Below are 24636 nucleotides of genomic sequence, written 5' to 3' on the forward strand. Positions count from 1 at the left end.
CAGCTAGTCAGGACCGCCTCCTTCTGTACAATCCATCCTGCGCACTCAGATCCTCTGGGAGGAATTTACTGCAACCTATAAAAACTAGATTGCAGCTGCCCAGAGGACCTTTTCAGCAACCGCTCTCAGATTATGAAATGGCCTGCTGAATGAGATCCGTCATATTACCACCTTAAACAGCTTTTAAGATGGATCTCTTCTGGCAGGCCTTTCCTGAATAGTACCCAGCCATCAAAGGAATATCTACCAAAGGAATACCCAACCTATTGGCCCTGATCTCTGCTGCAATCCATTGTTTGTGTTTTATTTTATCATTTTAAGTTAAGTTTTAAATTATTAACTGTTTAATTGTATTTTAAGGGGGTGGGAGGTGGGAGATATGGAATGTATATTTTAATGTGGTAAGCTGCCCCAATTGTGTTGTGCAGAGGGGTGGGATAAAATTATTATTATTATTATTATTATTATTATTATTATTATTATTATTCAGTTACAAATATTTAACTAAGTACAGCCATCCCTCCCGATTCGGGGTCTTTCTGTTTGCGTCTCTCAGTCTTTTGCAGATGGCAAGCCGGAAGAGACATAATGGTGCATGTGTGAGGTGTGCACACAGCACTGCACTGCACACAGAGCACACCCCCATTGTAATCAATGGGGCTCCAATATTGGTGATGTTCCCGATTTGCAGGGGGGTCTGGAACAGATCCAACATGAATCAGAAGGGATGACTGTACTTAACTAAGTTAAATATACTTATCTAAGTACTATCTCCTGACTCAACTCTAAAAACTTTCCTCTTCCGCCAAGCTTTCCCCCAATGAGTTTGGTCTCTGTTTTATTATTGTTTTATTGATTTGGAATATTGGGAGCACTGATATTTTATTATGTGGTTTTAGATATCGATTTGATGTTTTAATACTGTTTTCTACTGTTTTAATGATGTTTTTTAACTTGTACACCGCTATGATCTTGAATAAGGAATAGCGGTATATAATAATAATAATAATAATAATAATAATAATAATAATATCTTCAGTCCTGCCTTACTGGGCAGTAGACACTGTGAGCAATGGAGATCTGTTGATGTTTCCATCTCCTCCAGGCTGACCCTCCTCCATCCCCAACAGACTGAAGTTTCCATCCCCTCCTGCCAATGATTTCTAATAAGGCAATCAGAAGCAAGATCCCTATTGCAGTTCCTGCTTGCACTGGAGATCTCTTGTGGGAGTGGAGTGGAAAGATTAGTTTCTTGCTTTCAGCAGCTAGATTGAAGCAAGATTGAAGGTATTTTACAATCTCTAAATATTTCCTAAACCAGTGGTCCCCACACTTTTGTCTTCCAGACGTTTTGGATTTTAGCTCCCAGAATTCCTGACTGTTGGCCAAGCCTGCTGAGGTTTCTGGGAGTTGAAGTACAAAAGACCTGGATGGCCAAAGTTTGGGAATAAATGCCTTAAACTACTGCCACAGTCATAAATATGTAGGGAAAATAAATATGAATCAGCTATAGATGCATAACTCTAGGTTGCACTTCCATGACTGTAATTGTGAATTCCAGCCTATTTCAGATCAACTCCACTTTAAAAGTAGATCCTAAAAAACACTTCTAACATGACTAACGTCTTCTTGTTAGACTTTTACCTCTTCTTCCAAATCAGCAGACCTCTGCAGGGTTCATCTGGGTCTGGCACAGCTGCTGGGTGAGCAAGAAAGAAAGGCAACAGCTTTTCTCACTCACCCAGTAGCAATACCAGTCCCTCCAGTGTATGTCACCTGGTGTGATTCATGCCCTCTACATCCTCTTAGTGACCCACCTCTGCTGTTCTCGGGGACCTTTAAAAGATTATTGCCAGTAGTCCAGAGATTTCTTCTGCCAGTTCTTTTAATACCCTTGGATATAGTTCATCTGGCCATGGAGACTTGAATTCATTTAGAATAGCTGGTACCATCTCTTTATTTATTCTGTACTGCATTTCCAGTATTGCATCATCTGCTCCATTTTCCCCAGGTTGAGCACTGTTCTCCTTTCAGGAGAAGACTGAGGCAAAGAAGGCATTGAGTAGTGCTTTTTCTCCATCCCTGTTAACATTTTACCATCTTCCCTATGCAACAGCCCTACCATTCCCTTGTTCGTCCTTTTGTTACCATATGCATTATGCTCCATGGAAACAGATACACCAGCACACAGGCTTATTTGTGTGAGTTCAGAAGGAATGCTTCTACCTCCAAGCTCCAACTGGTGTTTTCCAGAATATAAACTTTTTCTCTGGGGAAAGAGTACTGGCCATATGGAAATGTAATTAATTGAAACAGTAATATATGCAAATAGTTATCAAGGCTGGAGAGTAAATAGGGCCCTTCATTTTTGAATTATAATGGGAGAAAGAACGAACTGAACATGACATTTTATTTAGCTTGGAGCATTTGTCAAAGTCTCGTGCAATGAGAACTGCAAATTTCATGGCAAAGGATTCTAAATATTTCATGCAAGTTTTATTACACTTATATCCAATATTAAACGCTTTATGCAGCTAATTTCGAGCAGGCTGAACCCAATTGTTATGAGCATAATTAAAGGAAACTATGGTTTTCACTGTATTGCCATAACGGTATTACATGATTTGACATAGGCAATTAGTCTAGTAGGCCTTCTACATACATCCATAAATGCTCAAAGGCTGGGCAGTTAGAAATTTACTGGAGTCTCATCAACAAATACTTTAGAATTTGAGGGGGAAAACCCACTCTGTCAATATGACTTAATGAGAATATTCACATTAGGATAGATCTGAGGAGTGATGTTTTGCAAGACATTAAAATAAGAAACTCCCCCATGAAATCATCTATTTTGGACTAGAGATATGTTTACATATCTTTTTCTCTCTGCCCTGAACATTGTAACTCGTGTGTGTGTGGCACCATGAACTCCACTGTCAATCAGCTCAGGATGAAGAAAAATATTTCTTCACAAAATACCCAATTAACTTAGAGAAATAAATTTAATGAATAGAACAGGTGTTTCAGTAAAAGGTGACTTTTAAAGAGCATCTCGCAAATGTATGCAGAACAGCTAGTAATCATTCTAACTAAACAGAACAAGGGTGGGTGAAATGCAGCTCATGGGTCACATGTGATTTCTGGACCTCACTTTTATGGCGCTTGAAGCCCCTACTGCATTAAAAAAATGCATGATTTTCAAGCAGTTTTTGCCACCATGCTAGAAAGAACTGCCCCAACCACATGAAAACACATGAAAATACACATATCTCAAACACCCTAGCACAGCATACTACCCACAATATCTCCATATGCTTCTTCAGTCCCTCCCAAAATGGTGAATAGGAAAACTGGGGTATCTGGGCTTGCTGTGCATGTGTGGGATACAGCCCACAGGTGAGTCCAGGGAGAACTGGCCACCAACCCTTATGCAGTTGCTTAGCCTTGAAATACTGAATAGTAACTTGTGTGGTGGGGAGGCAACAATCAAAATGGTTGTCTGCTTGCCCCTTTCCTACACTGTTTAGTTAATTTACACACACACACACACACACACATCCTTCTTATCAACATAGGAACCAAGGTGGCTCACCACAAAGGTTAAAACAAAATATCTTTTACTCAAACAGGAAAAGAGATTCCAACTCAACATTAGGAAGAACTTCCTGACATAGACCTGTTCAACAGTGGAAGATGCTGCCTCAAAGAGAGTTGGAGTCTCGTTCTTTGGAGGTTTCTAAGCAGAGGCTGGATAGCCATCCATCAGGAATGCTCTGAATGTGTATTTTTACATGGCAGGAGGTTGGACTGGATGGCCCTTAAAGTCTCATCCAACTCTACAATTCTATGATTCCCATCGGCCCCAGCTATGATATTCTTGCACAGCCAAGGATTGCTGGGGGTTCCAGACCAAGAACTTATAGAGGGCTAAATGATGTCCACTGCTGATCTGGATAGTTGCTTTCTCTGTAGAGCATATTAAGCCTCCTCTGACACCCACAAATAAGTCCATGCCTTGAGGAGCATACAGTTTAAACTTTGACAGAATGAGAGAAGGGAAGAGCAAAGCACAGAGTACAAGAGATTTTTTCCTGAAGTCAAAGAATTTCTATTTTGGGGCTCTGCTTCCAAGCTATAATTAAGATAAACAAAAGACTCAGTGTTTGCCTGGCAAAGGCAGCAGCTTCTGTTTTGGCCAAAGGAAAAGAAAACCAGTCTGCCTGAGACTGGAGGGGATTCTAGGGAAACAGAAAGCTCAGAGAGACTGCAGTTCCTGGGTGGAGAACATGCATCGCATCCAGAAGGTGCCAGGGACTGAACCTGGCATCTGTTGCTAAAAGGCTACATGAGGCCAGAGGGCTGGAGAATCTGGCATGGGACCCTAAGGGGGCACTGCTAATCAGAAGAAACAATACCAAATTATATGGATCAGTGATCCAAAACATTACAAAGCAGGCTCATAGACATACTATTTCTATTTTAATGTTGTTTCAAATAGTATTTTTGCTGATTTTGTGTGATCACCCCACCCAAGCAAAAGGAAATTACAGCTATGGGTCTAATCTCATGGGGGGACACCCTTCATGGATATTTCAAAAATAAAGTTATCGTACAACCAAGGAGTGTTTGTTCAAATGGGAGACCAATTACACATACGTTTTGCAACCAGTAATATATAAAAGAATTGGGCTGGCACTTAATCACAAGCCCTTGTATGCCAATGTCCCAAGATCTCAGGGCATGGACATTCATCTCCAGTTTTTAGGAGGAAGGGGGAGGAATCCCAGGGCCTTAAGTGTGTGCGTTTGTGTGTGTTCCTTCATCTGTTAGATCTGTTTTTCATTCAAACAACATACTTTATGCCCAGGGACATCACTAGGAGATGCAAAGAGTTCAGCACCAGGTGACATCTCAGACACACCTTTGGCCATTTTAAGAGAGATTTTGCAGGAAGTGAGTAGAAGTCACTGCCTGTTCATAAAATGTCTTCTCCTGGACCTAAATGACTCAGGAGGGGCAGCAATGCCTCAAAGGCTCCCTTGGGGAATCTGCATGTGATGAAGACTACACTTTGCTCATCCTTTGGCTACATAAAGATTGGGGACTGATGGAGATTATCACAGAATCATAGAGTTAGAAGAGACCACAAGGGCAATCTAGTCCGACCCCCTGCCATGCAGGAACTCAAAGCACCCCTGACAGATGGCCATCCATCCTCTGTTGATAGACCTCCAAGTCATTATGTTGACCCCCAGTTAAAAAGGAATGAAACTAGAAGTGGTTGGATATCCAGTGTGTTTGCATGTGACAGAGTTATATCCAGTTGCTACAAAAATGGTTGTGTGAACACCATGCAGCCTACAGGTTGACTTGATTCCTATCCTTGCCCGAGATTAAAGTATAGAATAACCCTAGAACCTTTCAAATCAATCAATGGGATTCTCATGGGTGTGACTTGGTGATGATGCTGTTCCTCCTCCTCTATTTTACTTATATCTCAAATTTTCCTCAAAACTAGGATCCAAGGTGGCTAGAAACCATAAATCTAGCAATTGACAGTGCTTGTCTACATGGCCAGAATACTCTGGGATGCTCCTGGAGCATTCTGGCCCTGGAGCTGCCCCGGATTTCCACCCATTACCTCCACACTCCATAGCAATGGTGGGAGGCTGTCTGCACATGGGTCCCTGCCATGTTGCCTAGTGCTGCTGGTGCTGGTGTGCATCTTTCCTGCTGATCATATTGATCATATGGTTGGGTGCCTCATTGTGACATTGGAAGAAGTGACTCATACCAGCAGTGGTGGGACCAGGTGACATAGTGGGAACGCATGTGTAGGCCACTGCCTAGCATCACTATGGAGTGTTCTGGTTTTTCCTGCAAATCCAATTTAAGGGACGGATGGGATGGATTTAATGCAAAACTGGCCTCACATTGTGAAGGCAGATCTTCATAAGACTGGGTGAAACCATTTTATTTTACCCATGTAGACGAGTCCGTTCAATGGAATTCTGACATCTCAGAGTTTTAGCTCCTATTGTTGGACTCCTTTATATTTGAGTGTTAGTGCTCTAAAAGGGAAAAAAAAGTATGTGTGCGGAGGAGATGCATACATGTTTCTACAGGACAATAAGCTTCATACATTTATTTAAAAACAATGATGACAGATAATGAGATTCTGAGAGATTTGTGGGGTAGTCAACCTTCACTGTACTGTTCAAGCTCAGTGTTCAATAAACTCATTGTTTGCCTCTTGTTTTGCAGAGAGAGTTTAGACCTTCAGAGTTTTCGGGGAGAATCTGAAGAACAGTTTAACAATAACAAAGGCATATGCAAATGTTCCTCCCTGTTGTGTCCCTCATACACCTCTCTTGGGTTTTCTCCTTGTTCTTCTTTTTCAAAGTAAATAACCTTAGTTTTTATCATTTTTTCCTTGTACAGAATCTCCCTATTCCCTCCATAACCCTTTGCTCCTTAGCAGTCTTGCTCAAGGGAACATCTCCAGAGGAGTTACATATATTTCCTCCAAGAATATTTGCCCATCAGATTAATTCAAAAAGCTACCTTTGCAAATACCACACACCACATCAAAATAAGTTCCTAAATCAAGGGTGGGAATTGTAATGCCCTCCCATTGTTGTTGAACTATACCTCCCAGCATCCCCCATCATTTACTATGCAAAGTAGGGCTGAGAGGAGCTGCATTTCAACAGGAATTAGAGGACCACATTGTTCCCACCCACCACTGTTCAAAAATATGCTAAAACCAAAACATGTTGAAAATCATTGCTATTCATCACACACGTTCTATTTGAAGGAGGACCTTTCAGTTCTATCTGAAAGGAGGGTCATCAGCTTCCAAGTTGAAAATCCTAGCTCACCATGAAGATCACAGGGGAGGCCTATGGTTGTTTCTGGCTCTCTCACTATTTGGCCTTGGAGAGGCTTTGTGAAGTTGCGTCTCATTCTAGTGATTACTTTAGAAGACACATTTCAAAATGGGATGAAAACATCCCATATAGGAGCTTCCTCAGTTTTGGATTTGTGATGTCATCATGACTGTTGATCTGATCCACTGCATGGTGTCATAATGCCATTGTACTGGCTCCATTGAAGCCATGTTGACAAAAAAAAAAAAAAAAAAAAAAAAAGAATTTAGGGCCTTTATGCACTTGAGGTTTAAGATCCAGTACATGTGACCTATGCTCAGTTGCTAATGGTTGTTTTCATGTGACATTACCTCTTTGTTTTTGCTAATCCCTTTATTTTTCATCTCATACCTTTTTGATGTGTTTGAAATAACTTGATTGCTGAAAGGCGTGCAATGGAAGTTGCAATGGTGCACATGTGTGCACCGCACCACACATCATGCACGAGCCCCATTATTTTCAACTGGGCTCAAGTATACGTGCTATTTTCCTTATGTGTGTGTGGGGGGGAGAACGGATCCCACATAAGGCAAGGGCGCACTGTATTTATTTTCCTACAAATGAAATAATCCTCCCCACAGCCTGAAGAGGTTGGATTGTGATTACCACAAAGTGCTAGACAGTGGTGGTTTCAGGTTGCATGTTAACATGATGTGGCTACTGACCACATGTGCTGCCCTTAGGTTATACCTCTCTCCTTCACTGCCAAACCAGAGAGCAGAAGTATAGATGGAGTAAGAAAACAATTAGACTGTGACTAGCATCAAGTGTTTGGAGGAGGAGATTCAGGTCTCATAATGTGATGTCTCTGGTGACCATAGGCCCTGCTTTTAGGGTACACCTCTTTTCTTCAGTGCAAAGGGTATCCATACATCAGGACAGGGCAGCTGGCCAAAGCTGAAAAACAGTCTGAACTAGCCAAGTGCAAAACAAATTCAAGGAGAAAAATTTGCAAATGTAGCAAGACATTGGAAAATTGTGAAAGAAAGCACCATCATGGTGGATTGAAGATAAGAAGGTAAATCTGGGAACATTCTACAGTAAAAGCCTCCATATAACAAAAGCCCTTAAAAATAAATGAGTCGGAGAAGCTGTTAAGAGGGTCTTTGTCCACCAGATTACTTCAAAAACCTATATTTGTACATAACAAAGACCATAGTTTGCCCTTTGTATCCAAAGGTTGCTAGAAATGACAGTTGTCTTTTAAGGCACATAAAAACAAATGTGATGCAGACATAATGTCCTCTGTTTGTAGGCTGGCCCTATTTGTAAAAACCAACTTTCCATTTGTCCAACAAATGGTTTGAGAGTTCCACCTAGAAATTTCTGAACTTTCATTCTAAATAGCTCTCGGGGAAAGCTTTTGAATTGCATACAAGATGAAACACATCAGACTTTTTTTAAAAAAAAAAACTAATACAAAAATATTCTGAGATGTGTCTCCAGTTTCTTCTACAGGTGAAATGGTGAAATAAGTTACAAACAAACTAGGTTGGCTACTGTTAGTTAACCTTGTATTGCGGTAATTTGGAAGACAATTCTGGTAGGCATGGATATGCCACCTTTTGAGAAATCCACCTCTCTTACTAGCTTTTTGTTAATTCATTACTGTAGACAGTACTACCTCTGTTGCCAACGTCAGGGTTGGTATAGGATTAACCACCTTCTATGTGAAGCAAGGACATCTATATTTAATTTCCTATGACTTTCACCAAGACTTAATCCTTCAAAGGAATTTGTATATTTTTTAAAAATTGCCTCTCAACAAAGGTGTCCCAAATAGCCAGTTGTGATGGACTACATGGAAAACCTTTTGAAATATATTCAATTATGCCCACACAGTCCTCTTTTGTATGACATTTCATTATTAGTTCTCTTTGCAACGCACACTCTCTTCACAATGATTCTTGCTGTTTAAAAAAGCATGATTTAACCTTACCAAATGCATGCTGCTTTATCCCTCTCTTAAGACACTCTGCACAATTTTGAAAGGGGATTTTGTTGTTGTTCCATTCTGTGTTGTACTGAATTAAGTCTCTTGGCTTTGTGTTTCTTTGGACTGCGCTAGGGGCCTATTGAAGAACCACATCACATAATCGTGCTTCAGAATGAAGCATTAGGTAGCCCAGCTAGTTGCTAGGCTGGGTGGATTTTGGGGTTGGAATTCAACAAATCAATAATGCACATATTAAGCAAATAAGCCCTCCCCCATGGTGTTCCATTTATTTCAAAATGGTTGTCGCCACAACTAAGGATGAATCAACAACAAACAGTCCCATGGATAAATCATACATGTACAAAAAGGAGGGATGGTTTTTCGCAGTTACGAGTCCAAGCGTTCCCCAGATTTCCTAATGGACTCTTTCATTTCTGCATCATTCAGTTAGGCTTCTATTTAAATATTCGCCCAAGAGAGGCAGGGATATCAGGTGATTACATTTGTAAATTGAAGTATTTTTTTGCTGGCAGGCCTGTCAATGTGCCACAAAAGAGTAATACAGACATGTGCAGTCAGAAAACATTTTTGTCTAATGATTTTTGTCCTTTTTCTATGAATTTCTTTATAGGTTTACACAAGGCCAAACCAAATGGGAAAAAATTCTGAATGGTCTCTCATCTATCTATCTATCTATCTATCTATCTATCTATCTATCTATTAACATTCAAAGCAGCTCTGGGGCTTATTTTTCATGCCGTATATACTTGACTATAAGTCGACCTCATGTATAAGTCAAGGGCGGGTTTTGGGGCCAAAATTATGGATTTTGATATGACCCGTGAATAAAATGAGGGTAAAACTTAGAGCATGTAACAAAGGATGTAAAGAAAGATGCAAAGGAAAATGATGCCAAAGAACTTATAAAATTCTGGTAGGCATAACTGTTTGCGCTCATCCTAAATGCTGGATAGATGAGAGAGTAGAGTGGATACATGCTTCTTTTTGGTGCTCCCAGGATGGACTAAGCTTTTGCCTTTTACCACTCTATTCAGAGAAAGGGGATGGCTTCATATATATATATATATATATAGAGAGAGAGAGAGAGAGAGAGTTAAGGTACAGTATTTACACTGATTCGTGGAAAAGTTGACCCAGTTTTTCTCGGTCAATGTTTTGACTAAAATTTCTAGACTTATACATGAGTATATACAGTACATACATACAGAAAGAGAGGGGTGAACAAATAGCTTTAAGGTTTGGGGATGATTCATCTTAGGAGAATGGTATTTGAGGAAGACTTTCAGACTTCAAAAGCATCACAACCTCAGTTCAGTCCTACTCCCCATTCTTGTCTTTAACCAAAGAAAAAGACACCATGAGATCCAATTCCAGATCTCCCACAGTCAAAACAATTTCTTCTTTCCCTTAGGCATTACAAGCTCAGAGGGTACCAAGGTTCCACCAGGAAACTCTAGAGGTAAGAAATGTGTGGCATCTGAGCTGTTTGTAGTTCCCAGTCTCCACTTTTGTGGCTTCTAAAGGCCTCCCCAAGTCTCCTAAACTCCCTAATTTTATTTTATTTTCAAACCCTGCATAGAAAGCTCCCCAAACACATACAAACACAGTCACCCCATCCACAGAACATTGAGGACCCCACTGTCCCAAATATCTCATTTTTTTCAGCATAGTCTCCCTTAAAATGGTCCCTGCAAGTGTCCATTTTATGAGGGACCGAGACAGGGAAAGGTGGTATTTGAGCTTGCTGTCCAGGGGGTTTGGTGAATGACATCTTTAACTATTTCAATTTCCTCATTAAGTTTATGTAAATCCTTATGAGTCTAGCTATACAATAAATCAAAGGCATCAAAGTGTAGCACTGAGGGTTGCCTCTGGCCTTTTTGCAAAGTTGCTTAAGTGGACCTTGACAATTCCAAATCTACCTGAGCTGCCCTTTTTTCTGAGAAATATAGGGTGATTTGCTTTTCCAAGGAGCCTCAGGACAAATCACCTTTTAAAATAGGCAAACCCCTCGCACTCTTTAGCAAGAAAAGCTTTTTCAAAACCAGAAGTGGGCCTGGACTACTTCCATTGGGGCATGGCATTTTGGGGGTCATGGGGGGTCCCAGGAACTGGAAACTGGTCCATCCCCTACATTAAACTGATCATTTGGATGATCACCTGATTCTACCTGCTCAGAATCAGGAGGTGTTGACCCAGATGGGTACATGGACTGAGAAAAACAGCAATTTAGAGGAAGCTGAAGCCACCTGTTGCTAAGGTTCCCAGACCACAGCTGAATTATCTTCCCAGGAAAGAACAACACACTGCCCTGGCTTTTCCCTTTTATGTCAGTCATATTTCCTTCTTTTCCCCTTCTTCTTAAAATACATTCAGAACACTAGTCTAGAGACGTTGGGTCCTTAGTTCCAAAAGACAAGCAAGCTTCGGGGATATATGCACATAGATATTACTGTAGCACTGTAGAAATGATCAAGAGCTATATTTTATTGCATGCTAAACAGAGAAGCATGGGGAAAATGTAGAAGCAAATTAGCTGTTTTATTGCCTGATAGAGCATGACCAAAACTGACAAGCCAAACCATCTCAAACCAGTACGATCGTCATACATCTGAACATGTACCAGTTCAAGACATTTTCTCCACAAGAATGTTTTTTCTTGCTCAAAAGGACAAAAATGTAAACTCAGGCTTTTCTATCTTAATTTAACTCCTCTCCTCAACTCTCCTCTCTTTGTTGTGCTGTCTTTTCTTCTATCCTGTCATCTGTCTTTTCATCTTGTAAGCCCATGGGCCTGTTTGTTTTTACTGACTGCAGTGCTTAGATTTAGATTCATTGTCATCATATTACTTCTTCAGTGTACTGAGTACCAGAGTCAGCTCAATCACAAGCTATTCTTGAGAAGTGATGAAGTCTATCCCCTGCTATTCTACTGGTCAGAAGCAGTCCTAAGGTTACAATTACCTATTAGCACTAGGATCAAATAAATGATGAACGGAAGAACTTCTTGTCCTTATGCAAAAGTACACTCCTTGTATAGATGTCATAAGCACAGTTAGAGAAATGTACGTGCATCTTTTGCTCAAAACGTGCAAGCAGATGGCTGAAGAGGGCCCTGATTGCCTTGCATAAACTGTATGTGTGGGTGGTGTGGAGAAAAGTAATATCGAAGTTTATCGCATGGGCCCTGAAACGGGCCCGTTGCATTCTAAACCAGGGGCATGCATGGAACGGGATGGAGCTAGGGACCGCATTTTACTGCACAAGGGAACACCACCACTGCCACCGGGAATTCCAATCGCATCCTCCCTCCATTCCAGAGGATGCGATTTCTGAGAACTGTTTTAAAGCGTTCTCAGAAATCGCACCCTCTGGAATGGAGGACGCGATTGGAATGCCCGGCAGCAGCGGTGGCATTCCATTGTGCAGTAAAATGCAGTCCCTAGCTGCATCCCATTCCATGAGCGCCCCCATTTTAGGATGCAACGGGCCAGTTTCAGGGCCCATGCGATAAACTTCATCAACTCTAAAAGCAAGTCCAATCTAAATGAACACAATCAATCCAATAGATTATACGATTGCCAGTTTTGGTTTTGGGCAACAGTCTGAAGAATACAGACTGCTATCTGTGGAGGTGCTTCACATGGTTAGGGACCCTGGAATCATGTGGCGAGACTTCATAGACACAGGAGGATTTCCGTTTTTTTTTTAAAAAAATCACTTTTCTACATCTGTGTGTAGATCCAGATCCACATGTGCAGCTCCATGTCTGGTCAAGTTGCTTGTGCTGTTGCTGCTCTCCTTAGCAGCATGGAAGGCAGGGAGAGGTAAGGTGATTCAGATCATGAGAAGCAGCTGGTCTCAGCTCACATCTTAAGAGTGTGTGTATGTGTGTTTCTGCATGCACACATACACACACATATATATAAGTGTTTGGAAAAGTTAATACATTTTGTGCAAGTGTTTTCATTTCTGTCTGCAAGTGATCTTTTGTACACTGAGGTTGTATGATAACATGATCTCTACCCAAGACCAGGCTATCTAGCCATTTATCTGTTGGGCCTAATAGAATGGTGATATTGCTGAAGTTACATTTTCCTAGGAACTCTTACATGTCTTTTCTTTTTTTCTTTTTTGAAGAAGAAAAGAATACTTATAGTTGCATGCCTAATGATGTAATTGGGTCGCCTCTGATGACATTACTAAGGGCTGTCCCTATGTCTCATGTTTTGGCCCTTAAAACTCCGGAACTGGAATGTCCCTAGCCCAGTAATACTAGAAATGGCTACTTTTGGCATAATGTACAAAGCATGGAAGCATGCTCTCATTTCAAGGTGCAGTTAATTCTGCATTTGTTGAACATAAGCTATGGTGCCTTGCAACAAAACTTGACTTTTCCTCTCTCTCCACTGTGCTTAGTACAAACAAGACCTCTAAAAAGAATATACCCAACTCCTTAGTAAAATAGTTGGAAAACAGCAGTTCACTCTGATGTGTCGGTTTTCACAGCTCAACAACCAGATGCATTCCCTGACGAGATCTCTGAAAATGTAAATAATAATTAAGGAAGTAGGTTGTATTGAATTTCCACCATTTCTATTATTATTCAAATTACTTGCCCTCTAGATCTTCCAAAGCTCCTCATTAAAAATGAATAAATGTTCATTAAAGATGAAGGGGGGGGGGGAGGTTGGATACATGAACACAAAATAGTCTAGCTCGCAACACAATGAGATGCTGTCTTCATATAACAGAAACAACATCCATGTTCTTGTAGCAAATGTTGCTGGTTTTGCTGACAATTAAAACCCAATGAACCAAACAAAGCTCCCCTATGAAACCCTGAAAACAAGATTTGTGGCAAAATTAGTATTGATTCTGAAGATTACAAGGAATGAATTATGGAAATGAGATTCAATTTGGGAGATACCTCATTTATAGAAAATTAAAGCTGTAGTACTAGGGATGCAAATCTCTATCATTTTGGATTTGTCCCTGCACAGAAATCAATAATGTGGAACAATGTAGGCTTCACATTGATATATATTTTTTAACCAACTGGGCCATGGAATTCCTTGGATCTGTTCAGGTTCCACTGCTGCTGCTATTATCACAGTTCAGTAATGCTAAATTCTAAGCAGAATTGACACAGATTCATAATGCAGAGCGGAGAAAGACAGAACTTCAACATTGTTTTGTGGGAGAGAAGGGCAACAACATTCTGTGGCCATGTTGGTTGCAGATTTTGGAAACTGTTATCCACAACTAACATTTCCAAGCTTTGGCTGGGGAACATGCTAGACCATGCATGCATTTCATTCCAAAAGAATACATTTGACAGCAGAATCAGTCTGTGGGATTTTTATCTGTGGTTTCACCCATTCTTCTGAGATATTAATTCTCAAAGCTTGGGAAAAGTATTTCTTCTGGAAAATGTAGCCTAAAAAGTAACTTTCCCAAGCTCTGGTAATTCTGTCAAGGATCTGAGACTCTGTTCCTATGAAGAAAAATAGAAGAAGAAATGGGGACAAATGAGCAATACAAACTAACTAAAATAAAATTATAAATGGTTACAATTTCTCTAATGTTAAGGGCAACTTAACTGAGCTTATTTTTTAAACTTAATTGGTTGAATTAAAGTTAACATTTCATTAGAATAACTTTAGTTATTAGTTAGGTTATTAATTAGTTAAATGAAAGACCATGGAAAAGCGCCAATAAATTTCACATTCCCCAGGTGGTTCTTTACCTGAAGCCTAGCTCTTTTACATTTTTAAAACGGTTTCATGCTTTTATATGTTCCTGTGTTGGGGAATTACAATATTTGGGTAACAAGCTTCAAATTACCGCAAATGCAAATGGACATAGGGATCTTTCTGTAGTTTTGTTCATGGTTAGAGTAATAGATTAGTTATTTTCAAAGTTAAACAATTTCAAACCAAAGAGTAGTAAGGGCAGTTTGGAATTGAATGCTCTCCTTTGCATCCTCCTACAGAACACATTGCATCAAGTTACCTCATTCATCCTGGAAAACTGAATTTTGAATCTCTCAACTCTGGGACTTTTGTTAGGATCCACATGGGAATCAGTAAATTTAGGAAGTAGAAGATGGAGTGAGGTTTTTTTTCGGTTGCTCCAGAGACTAGAACACAAGCTAATGGTTCAAACGAGATTCCACCTAAACACTGGAGAGAACCTCTTGACTATGAGAACTGTTAGAGAGTAGTGCATTCTCCTTCTTAAATTATGTAATGTAGACTGCAATAGGGAATCCTGGCTAATATTAGAAATAATAAATAGCAGTAGTAGTAACAGAATGAGTTACTGGAGGGGAAAACCCCCCAACTCTGAAGGACTTATACTTGTAACTCAAGAGCAGGCACTTCAAAGAAACAACATCAAGACTAATATTGAAAAAAACAACAACGGATAACAAATGTAGTCTATCTAAAGAAAAAGATGAAACTGTTGACCACCTTATTAGTTTGTGTAGTGAGATTGTGGAGACTAACTCTAATACCATGATAAAGCGACTGTAATAATACATTGGGATCTATGCAACAATATGATTTGCTACCTGCAAAGATCTGGTAGAACATTAGGTTGAAAATGTTGGTGTAATAATTCTATGAGACTTCAAGATTCAAGCTGACAAACAAGTAGAAAAAAATATGCCAAACATAATCAAGAATGAGAAGAAGAAAACTTGGATTATAGGTGTGGCAATCTTGAGGGATGGCAGAACCAAAGGCAAAGCAAAGGAAAAGACCTACAAACTGAGATTCAGAGCCTCTAGGAATAGAAAACAGCTGTGGTTCTAGTGGTGATAGATACTCTGGGAACAATTGCAAATGGATTAACAAAACATATGAATAAATTCACCATAAATAGGATCACAATAGCAGAGTTACAGAAAACAGCATTACTTGGAACATGTCACATTGTCCCACAATACTCCATTGATTTCTATATCTTGGATATAATTTGAATCACTGGTGGTCTGAAAGCTCAGTTGGTAACACTTGGTAGACTATGAAACCAATATACGTAATAGTAGTAGGAAAAACAACAACAATATTTAAAAAGCCCATTGTTAGGTCAGGATCATATGAGGAAAAAGCAATAGATAACAGTGTGAATGGTCGGATATCCTCAATGATACATCCAAGACTTTGGGTAATAATGCATCCGTTGTGTGAGTTGTGGTCACACTGTTGTCAGTGGTGGCTGCAACCAGCATAATGCCACTATTATTATGCCGACAGAACATTCCACTGTATCAGTGACCAAGAGGATATTGACTTAAGTTTCCATTCATTAGACCCACTGAATCCATGGGAAGCCAGTAAAACAACCATTATGCAAGCTCACTGGGTTTGATTTAATGAGTCTAATCTAGTTCGGACCAAGAAATGGATTTAGGCTATGGCATCAAAAATGTCTTTTTGTGATGTATTATACTGATATCCGTACTTGCTTATGTACACTAGCAAACCATCACACAAACAAGACCATGAAAACAATGGTATGAATAGTCTTTCCATAGAAGTGTTGCATTACCGGCAAGAAACCTCTTGCACATTCTTGTAAAAAACCCACAGAATTAACAGTTTGTGCATCATTGAAAAGCAGGGATCTACAATTAGAACGTCTCTGTCGGCACACTGCAACAATTGGGCCTTTTCAACATTTTCATTTTTGGCACAAAGCCCACAAAAGAATGGCATGGCCAGGCACACATTCACTATAGAGCTGTTCGCACTTTATTATAATGCAAGCTTTATGAAAGAGCACATTAAATATGCCACGGAACTGCTGTAGACTTGGTTCATTGTGTTTTTATCATTGTGAATTAGTTTTATGAAAAGCAAATAGGCAAAATCTTTCATAACGCTGGCCTAGAAATTTTAGCAATTACAACTGCTTAAAAATTACCATTCTTTACTTGCCCTGAACTCTTACTTTATTATTAAATGAAGAGTTTAATAGGAATGAGTGCAGAAAGCATTGCCTGATGCGAAAACTTAAGTTCATAGAATCATAGAATCATAGAGTTGGAAGAGACCACAAGGGCCATCCAGTCCAACCCCCTGCCATGCAGGAAATCCAGATCAAAGCATCCCCAACAGATGGCCATCCAGCCTCTGTTTGAAGACCTCCAAGGAGGGAGACTCCACTACACTCCGAGGAAGTGTGTTCCACTGTCGAACAGCCCTCACTGTCAGGAAATTCCTCCTAATGTTGAGGTGGAATCTCTTTTCCTGCAGCTTGCATCCATTGCTCCAGGTCCTAGTCTCTGGAGCAGCAGAAAACAAGCTTGCTCCCTCCTCAATATGACATCCCTTCAAATATTTAAACAGGGCTATCATATCACCTCTTAACCTTCTTTTCTCCAGGCTAAACATACCCAGATCTCTAAGGCATTCCTCATAGGGCTTCGTTTCCAGACCTTTCACCATTTTAGTCGCCCTCCATTTGATACGCTCCAGTTTCTCAATGTTCTTTTTGAACTGTGGCGCCCAGAACTGGACACAATATTCCAGGTGGGGCCTGACCAGATCAGAATATAGTGGCACTATTACTTCCCTTGATCTAGACACTATACTTCTATTGATGCAGCCTAAAACCGCATTGGCCTTGTTAGCTGCCGCATCGCACTGTTGACTCATGATCAACTTGTGGTCTACTTGGACTCCTAGATCCCTTTCACATGTTGTCTCCGTAAGCCAGGTGTCCCTGGAAACAACTCTTGATCAAAACATTTAGACTCTGTTCCACATGATTCAGTTAAGGAACTCATGGACCTGAGTTTGCAAGACCTGAGCAGGACTCTTGACAACTGGAGCTCATGGTGGTCTCTCATTCATAGGACCAACATTAGACAATTTGGTGGCAAGTAACAACAATAAACACACATGAATCTTCTGTCTTCACTGGAGTGGGCAAACAATGTCTCTGGGGACATGGAGGGGTGTCATTCAATTGAAGAAAAAGTAGTGGAGTCCATGGTGCCCCAGTGGTTGACCTGCACAGTCCAAGAGATGCATCCTAGATCTTTTGCAATTGTTGGAGAGGAGGATCCTAGGCACCTTAAAACACAGTTGTGAGCTGCAGCCCCAAGGTTCAGCCCACCTCACTCCATGAAGAAATTTACAAATACAACATTCCTTAAAAGTGGATCTTACAGATGCTGTCCTAAAGTGCAGAGGAACAGAATGTTTTAAGGCTTTGTGTGATGAAGCCTACCATTGGTAACGGGATCAGATATAGCTTTACCAGTAAAAAAGAAGAAAAATATTTCATTGACTTTTGTAAGTGAGTATGGAAGTACAATTTGTAATTTAATCCCAATTATATTTAAGGCCAGGAATGTCAAATTGTTTGTGGCTCTCAAACGTTCAACTTTGTTGACAGCAATAGTCGGTCAGAAAGTTCAAACATGATGTTTAGACACTCAATAAGGGTTCCTACTTCATGTTAGATTTAACTAAAGGGATTTCCATTGCCCTGGACTTCTGGCAAGTTCCAAGACATGAAATAAACTCTCATTTCAATTTACCGTTCTATCAGTCTTCCTTTCTCAACATGCAAGCATAAACCACGTTCCCAGTTTACTTGTTATTTAGATATGGAACATGAAGGTATATCATTAGGATGCTGAACTACTAAGAGGCAACTACATCAAAATTTACATCTTTCAGTAAATGGGAAGGCTATTTTATTTATAGATGCATGTTAATGGATATAGAACCTTGCAAGCATGCCAATCCATCTTTTTATTAGACGGGCATTTAAAAGTTTTGCTGATGCTTGTAAGCATCTTAGACAACTCAAGCCCAGTTTTGCTCAAAACCTATTTGCTTTAGGCATGTGACTATCTCTCCTCTTCAATTCCCCACCTGTAAAATGGGGAAAAGAGCATAAGACCTCGTGGAGTTGTTGTCAAATTGACTGAGACAAAGATGAGCTGTTACCTGCTATGAACTCCAAGAACAGAGAGGAATGTACTGTTAAATCAAGACTGCCAAAGCTGTAGCTCACAAAGATCTTTAAAAGTCTCATATTTTTATGACTATAAAAAGAAAAGGGGAATTGTCAAGCATTTGTTAGGGCAGAATATTTGGCTGGTGGGCTGTGTTTTGCAGACTTGATCTAAATTAACAATATCATCATTACTTGCTCATAGATACCAAATCAGGTCTCTAGACTAAATCCCCTGCTGTAAAGAAGTAAACAAGGACGGTATTTACAAAGGGGGAAAACCCCTATAGTTTTTCATGTAGACATGATACTGGGTTTCAGAACAAGATAGGAAATATGAATACTTGTAACTCACTTGCCTCCATCCTAATCAGATATAAGTCTGTGCAATCTTCAACTGTCCTTGCCTACTTCACTTTTCCATGTAAGCTCCTCTGCTGGCTGCAGTTCACATTAGATATAGGGTTTTCAGTATGGTTTCTAATAAGAAGACTGATGAGGGGTAAACTGGGTAAATTGTGTCCCCAGATGTTTCAGATTTATGAACACTGTATTTTAAGAGATAAAGAAAAGATGTATACCTCCCTGAGATCTCATGATAAATGGAAGGAGATGAATATTTTAAGAAAAATAAATATAAATAGGAGAAATAAAGGACTGATAGTGGTGTGGCGAGGAAATACCTATCCTGCTTTTGAAGATGTCATGAGAGTGTGATAGGGCCAGTCTTTGTAACAGAAATAAAATAATCACTCTTGAGTTAGTTGTTTTCAGATTTTTGTATTCAAGCCTGTTTTGACGTGCACTAAAGGGGTGAAGAAAGACAATCCACGCATTCCTAATCTTACTACAAACTGGAATGTTCTTTAACTCAGTATGACATCTACCTCTGGAGTACTAGTAGCAAGTCACTCTGGTGTTGATGGTGACAAGTACATTATCCAACTTCACAGATTTGAAAGAACAAACAGAGAAGCGTTAAACAATTCTTTCTTATAGCATGCTCTTTCTTCAGCCTGACTGAATCTATTATGCACTGCCTGGCTGCAGGGAGAACTACATGTTACACACAAACAGATATAACAAATTAACACTGGTCAATTCTATCATAACTTTAGTCTCTAAATCTGTTTCAGAGATAGAAGTTTGTTGACTGCCCCCCCCCCCCCCGGGTATTCAAAGACACAGCCATGTTGGTATACAAAGGGATCTTGTGACAGATTTGAATACTTGTCATGAGAAAGTAGTTTGTAGCATAGGCTTTTGTAGACTCAGTGTGTGATAGCAGTCTGAAGCCTTGTCTGCACTTGCCAAGATACTCCAGGGGCAGCTTGGAGTATCTTGGCCCAACATCTGCCCCTGTTCCCAGGCCATGGTGACTGCCTGTACAGCCATCCCATTGATCCACATGGCACTTTTGCCATGGGTCACTAATTCATGAGGTCAGAACAAGGTATCCAGTGATAGGCTAGGCATCTTGTTCTGACCTCTGAACGAATGACCCATAGTGGGGGTATGGGTGGCAAGTGGGATGCCTGTGCAAAAAGCCACCATGGCACAGGAATGGAGGGCTCCAGATCTTCCGGAAAGCCCCAGAGTGGTAGGCATATTTTTAAAACCCCTTTAAGACTGTAATGCCTCAGTTCTGGTGCGGAATATGCTGTACATCATATGGACTGCTTGCATCAGAAATGGGGCTTGGGATGTGCACTGTCTGAACAGAACAACACCAGAATGGGGAGGAGGAACTGGACCTTTGGCCCATGTAGACATGGCCTGAGTCTATGAAAGCTAATGCAACAAACTTCTTTTAGTCTCAAATGTGCTACAAGATCCCTTTCTTTCTCTTGCAACTGTAGTTATCATAACATGAATCAGACCCACTGGGGAGAATCAAACAACACCTCCTCATCCCAGGGATATATAATACTGTATTTGTTTATGCACAAATTAAAGGCAGAAATAATCAAACACTACTTTATCTCAAGTACCACTGGGAGAAAGTGGAGGCGGATGCATGCTGCAAATCCAAAACATCTTGTGAATCATTGGAAAATAATGGGAAGAGAATGGGAAGAGATCATACCTGAGATAGTATATATGCAAGATGGCAAACTCATACAGAACATGCAACATGCTTTGGATACATGGTGTTTGAACCAAGTGAAGTAGTGGCAGATGTCTGAGAAGCGACCATACACAAGGGTTTTTCATATATTACAGGCCAGAGCATATCCCTATTTAACTTGAGACCAGGCTATTTTAAAGGATGCACTCTGCAATAGAAAACAGTCTGGTATTTATGATCTTTAGGAAAAGTCCTTCTCCAGGCTTGCTATCACCACTGGAATAGTGACACGTGGTCTCACTGGTGACTTCTGGATTCTGGAACTCTCTGCCATTGGAGGCTACTCTGACTACTCTGTGTCATTCTTCTCCAAGCAGATAAAGACACTGGTCATGGTAAGCCTCAAGGATGTAACCTGGTTTGTTGTTTAAGGGGGATGCTATAACATTTGGGTGATCATTCTTCTGTTTTTAATTGAATTTTTAATTGATCAGCATTGATTTATTTAATATCTCACAACTCCTTCTTTGTCTCCTCCTTTGTAGCTTTTTAAGCAGAGGCTGAATGGCCATCTGTCAGGAATGCTTTGACTGTGTGTTCCTGCCTGGCAGGGAATTTGACTGAATGGCAATGATCTCTTCCAACTCTATGATACTCTTGATATGATATATCAGTATATGAATATGATACCATATTCTATGATAATCTTCCAATATAAAGCACAAGGTGGCTCACAAGTGATCCTTTGAACTAGATTTTGTTTTTAATTTTTGCGATTTAGTATTATGAGATGTGCCAACAACCTTTTTTGGAAGGGGGAGGCAAGTTATAAATTAAATGCATACTCTGATGTGAAACAGGGTGGGAGAAGGATTGACTACAATGTGTACTGTTTGTTAGCCACACTCACCTGTTTCAGAAAGCAATTTTGTTGCTTCTAACACTTTCTCAGTGTAAACCCCAGCTTCATAGTTTTCCATCTCGGCGTTAATTATATGGATGACTCTGGCTGCACGACCTCGGATGGCCCCCGCAGTTCTGTCCAATGTGTCAACATCTCCCTCTTGCAGAGCAATCACACATTTATTGACATCCTCCAAGATATGGTTTTCTACACGGGGGAAAGAAAATACCATGATTGTCCATCAGTGCTGTCGTTCTTTTAAAGTAATAAAGCATTGTACAATATGTCTCTGTGGCTACTCACAAGTCTCATTTACAGAAAGAGGCTGGTGGCTGATCTGCCCACTGCCATTGAATTTATCCTTCCTTGGCTGAAGAGCATTTGAGACCAGGTTTCCAGGAGGCCAATATTCCCCATAAAAATTGAGAGGCAGGCTGATGGAACCGTAAAAGGGTCATGCTGTTCACCACAGCCCTTCTGTTATGAGGCAAATATGTGCGTTTCAACTGGTAGAATCTCTCTACAAGGCTAATGCCACAGTCTAATGCCACAGACTCCTCACAGTAAGAGAACTCTGGTAAGAGCAGCTGGTTACTATGGGAGTGCAAGTTACCATGACTCCCCATCCTAAGCACAGGCTTAACACTCATTACTGTAATCAGTACTGTTCACAACTAGGAGAAAAAGCTGCCTTCACCCTGCAAATCCTACATAATGAAATTTGAGTCCTGTTTTCAGGGTAAAATGTGTATTTCAGTTTGCTAATTTTACATAAGCTTATCTGGTTGGAATTAACTCTGCACTAATCACAGTTCTACAAAAAATCAGGGTGTTTTTCTTTCTGTTGAGAAAAAAATGATGTGGTAAAAATAGTAAGGAATGATGTTGTCTGGCCCCAAGAACCTATGATATATATTTTGAGAGTAAGAAGCAATATAACGGAGAGTGCATTTGCACTGTAAAACTAATGCAATTTGAAACTCCTTGGACTGCCACGGCTGCATCCTACAGAATCCTGGCATTTGTAATTTTGTGAGACATCAGAACTCTTTGGCAGAGAAGGCTAAAGCCTTTCTTTCTTTCTTTCTTTCTTTCTTTCTTTCTTTCTTTCTTTCTCTCCAGGATTATATTCCACCTTTCTTTCACATTGGGATTCAATGGGATTCACTTTATAAAACTACAAATTTCAGGACACTTTAGGATGGAGCTGCAGCACTTAAAATGATGTCAAACTACACTATTTATACAGTATAGATGTTCCCAGAAAGATAGGAGGAATGCTATAATTCAGGGCAATTAGAACAGAATGCAGTGCATTTGATGTAATACATGCAATAGAATGTAAAGTCTGTTATGCATACTTAACCATTTCAATTAGAGATTGGGACTAAGCAGGCAGGCCTATGACAGTAGAATTTTTTTAGCTATGACAAATGGGCAAATAATCAAACAGGGCAGAGAAATTCACATTTCTGGTCTTTGGAGGGCTCTGCAGGCAGCAAGCTTTCATTATCAACCATATGTTCATATATGTAAAGATGAGAAGTGTAAAATAGACCATCCAAAATTCTACAGAGGATGACTCAGCTCTACAATACCTGAACCACGAATGGAGTAACTGAACCAGGGAATATTTCTGTCCAGTTAGTCTTAGAAAAGAATACTCTGTTTGAGACTGTCAAATAACATACATCTACATGGAACCATCAGCACAAAATCCAAGATTCAAGGTGAACAAAAGCTCCTGGAAAAAGAGGATCTCAGTCCCTGAAATAGTTGATTTGGTGAAGGTCTTTGGAGAGCTAAAACTACTACTCCAAACTGTGCACTTGAACTCAGTTTTGTTCCAGCATGTTGTTTTATCCACAGAATTTATCATTTGTCTCATCGCCAACAGTCATCAAATTTCCTCCTTTGAAAATTATTATACCAGGTTTCAGACTACTTGTATTTTTCATCGCAATTGATTGGGGCAACACAGTAAGGAGGGAAAAACGAGAAAGGGAGAATAGACTAGGAAGACATTTATATAGATTTTTTTTTAATTGACATGCTCTTTTTTGGTGTGAAAAACGATTGGAGATTGTTGCTTCAATGCAAAAGTACTTATCCCATGTGATTTTCTGCAGATTGAATACTGATTAGAAAAGGATGGATAGGCCTGGGATACATCAATGAGAGAGCTGATTTTAACTGACCAGACCATGAAATTCTCTGTGGTTATCAAGAGATTTCTCTGATAAACCTAATCATTTGTCTTTTAGGTATTTTTCACACACTTAGCAGAGGACACACAGTGCCTCCTTTTTCTATGTGGTTAATAAGAACTGGATTGGCAATCTCATTCCACAGAGAGATTCCATAATATTTTTGCAATGGCTGGGTGTACATCTCCCTAAAACCTTCCATGGGGTCCTTTTTTGTTTTCGTTTTGAACTACTGGTCCCTGAATTTTCAAGGGGGGGATTCTGGGGGTGGTAGTAAGAAAAATAACTTTTCCAAGTTGTGACTTAATCTTCTTCATGGACATAAAGTAACATTTATGTGCGTGCCCCATGCAGAAGGTTCTGTGTTTTGAGGTCTGATTCACATTGTTCCAAACACTGCAGAAATAATCCAGTGTGAGACCTATTTAACTGCCCTGGCTCAATGCTAAGGAATTCTGGGAACTGTAGTTTTCTGATATATTTAGCCTTGTCTGTCAGAGAACTCTGGTGCCACAATGAACTACAATTCCAGGATTCCTTAGCATTAAGCCAGGGCAGTTAAAGCGGTCTCATACTGGATTATTTCTGCA

At 40.1% G+C, this 24636-nt stretch overlaps 1 protein-coding gene across 7 annotated transcripts in view; it reads right to left on the bottom strand.

The window, feature by feature from the left end:
• Positions 1 to 24636, bottom strand: part of LOC149313245 (catenin alpha-2) — a 609699-nt gene that overhangs the window by 64814 nt on the left and 520249 nt on the right. For all 7 annotated transcript variants that reach the window (XM_089526338.1, XM_089526340.1, XM_089526339.1 and 4 more), the window contains one exon: positions 21846 to 22046. In XM_089526338.1, the coding sequence (XP_089382464.1) occupies positions 21846 to 22046 (201 nt within the window). The remainder of the gene's footprint in view (positions 1 to 21845; positions 22047 to 24636) is intronic.

This window comes from Sceloporus occidentalis, unplaced genomic scaffold, assembly GCF_023333645.1.
Source record: "Sceloporus occidentalis isolate IW3139 unplaced genomic scaffold, rSceOcc1.0.p SCAF_5, whole genome shotgun sequence".
NCBI classification, from domain to species: Eukaryota; Metazoa; Chordata; class Lepidosauria; order Squamata; family Phrynosomatidae; genus Sceloporus; species Sceloporus occidentalis.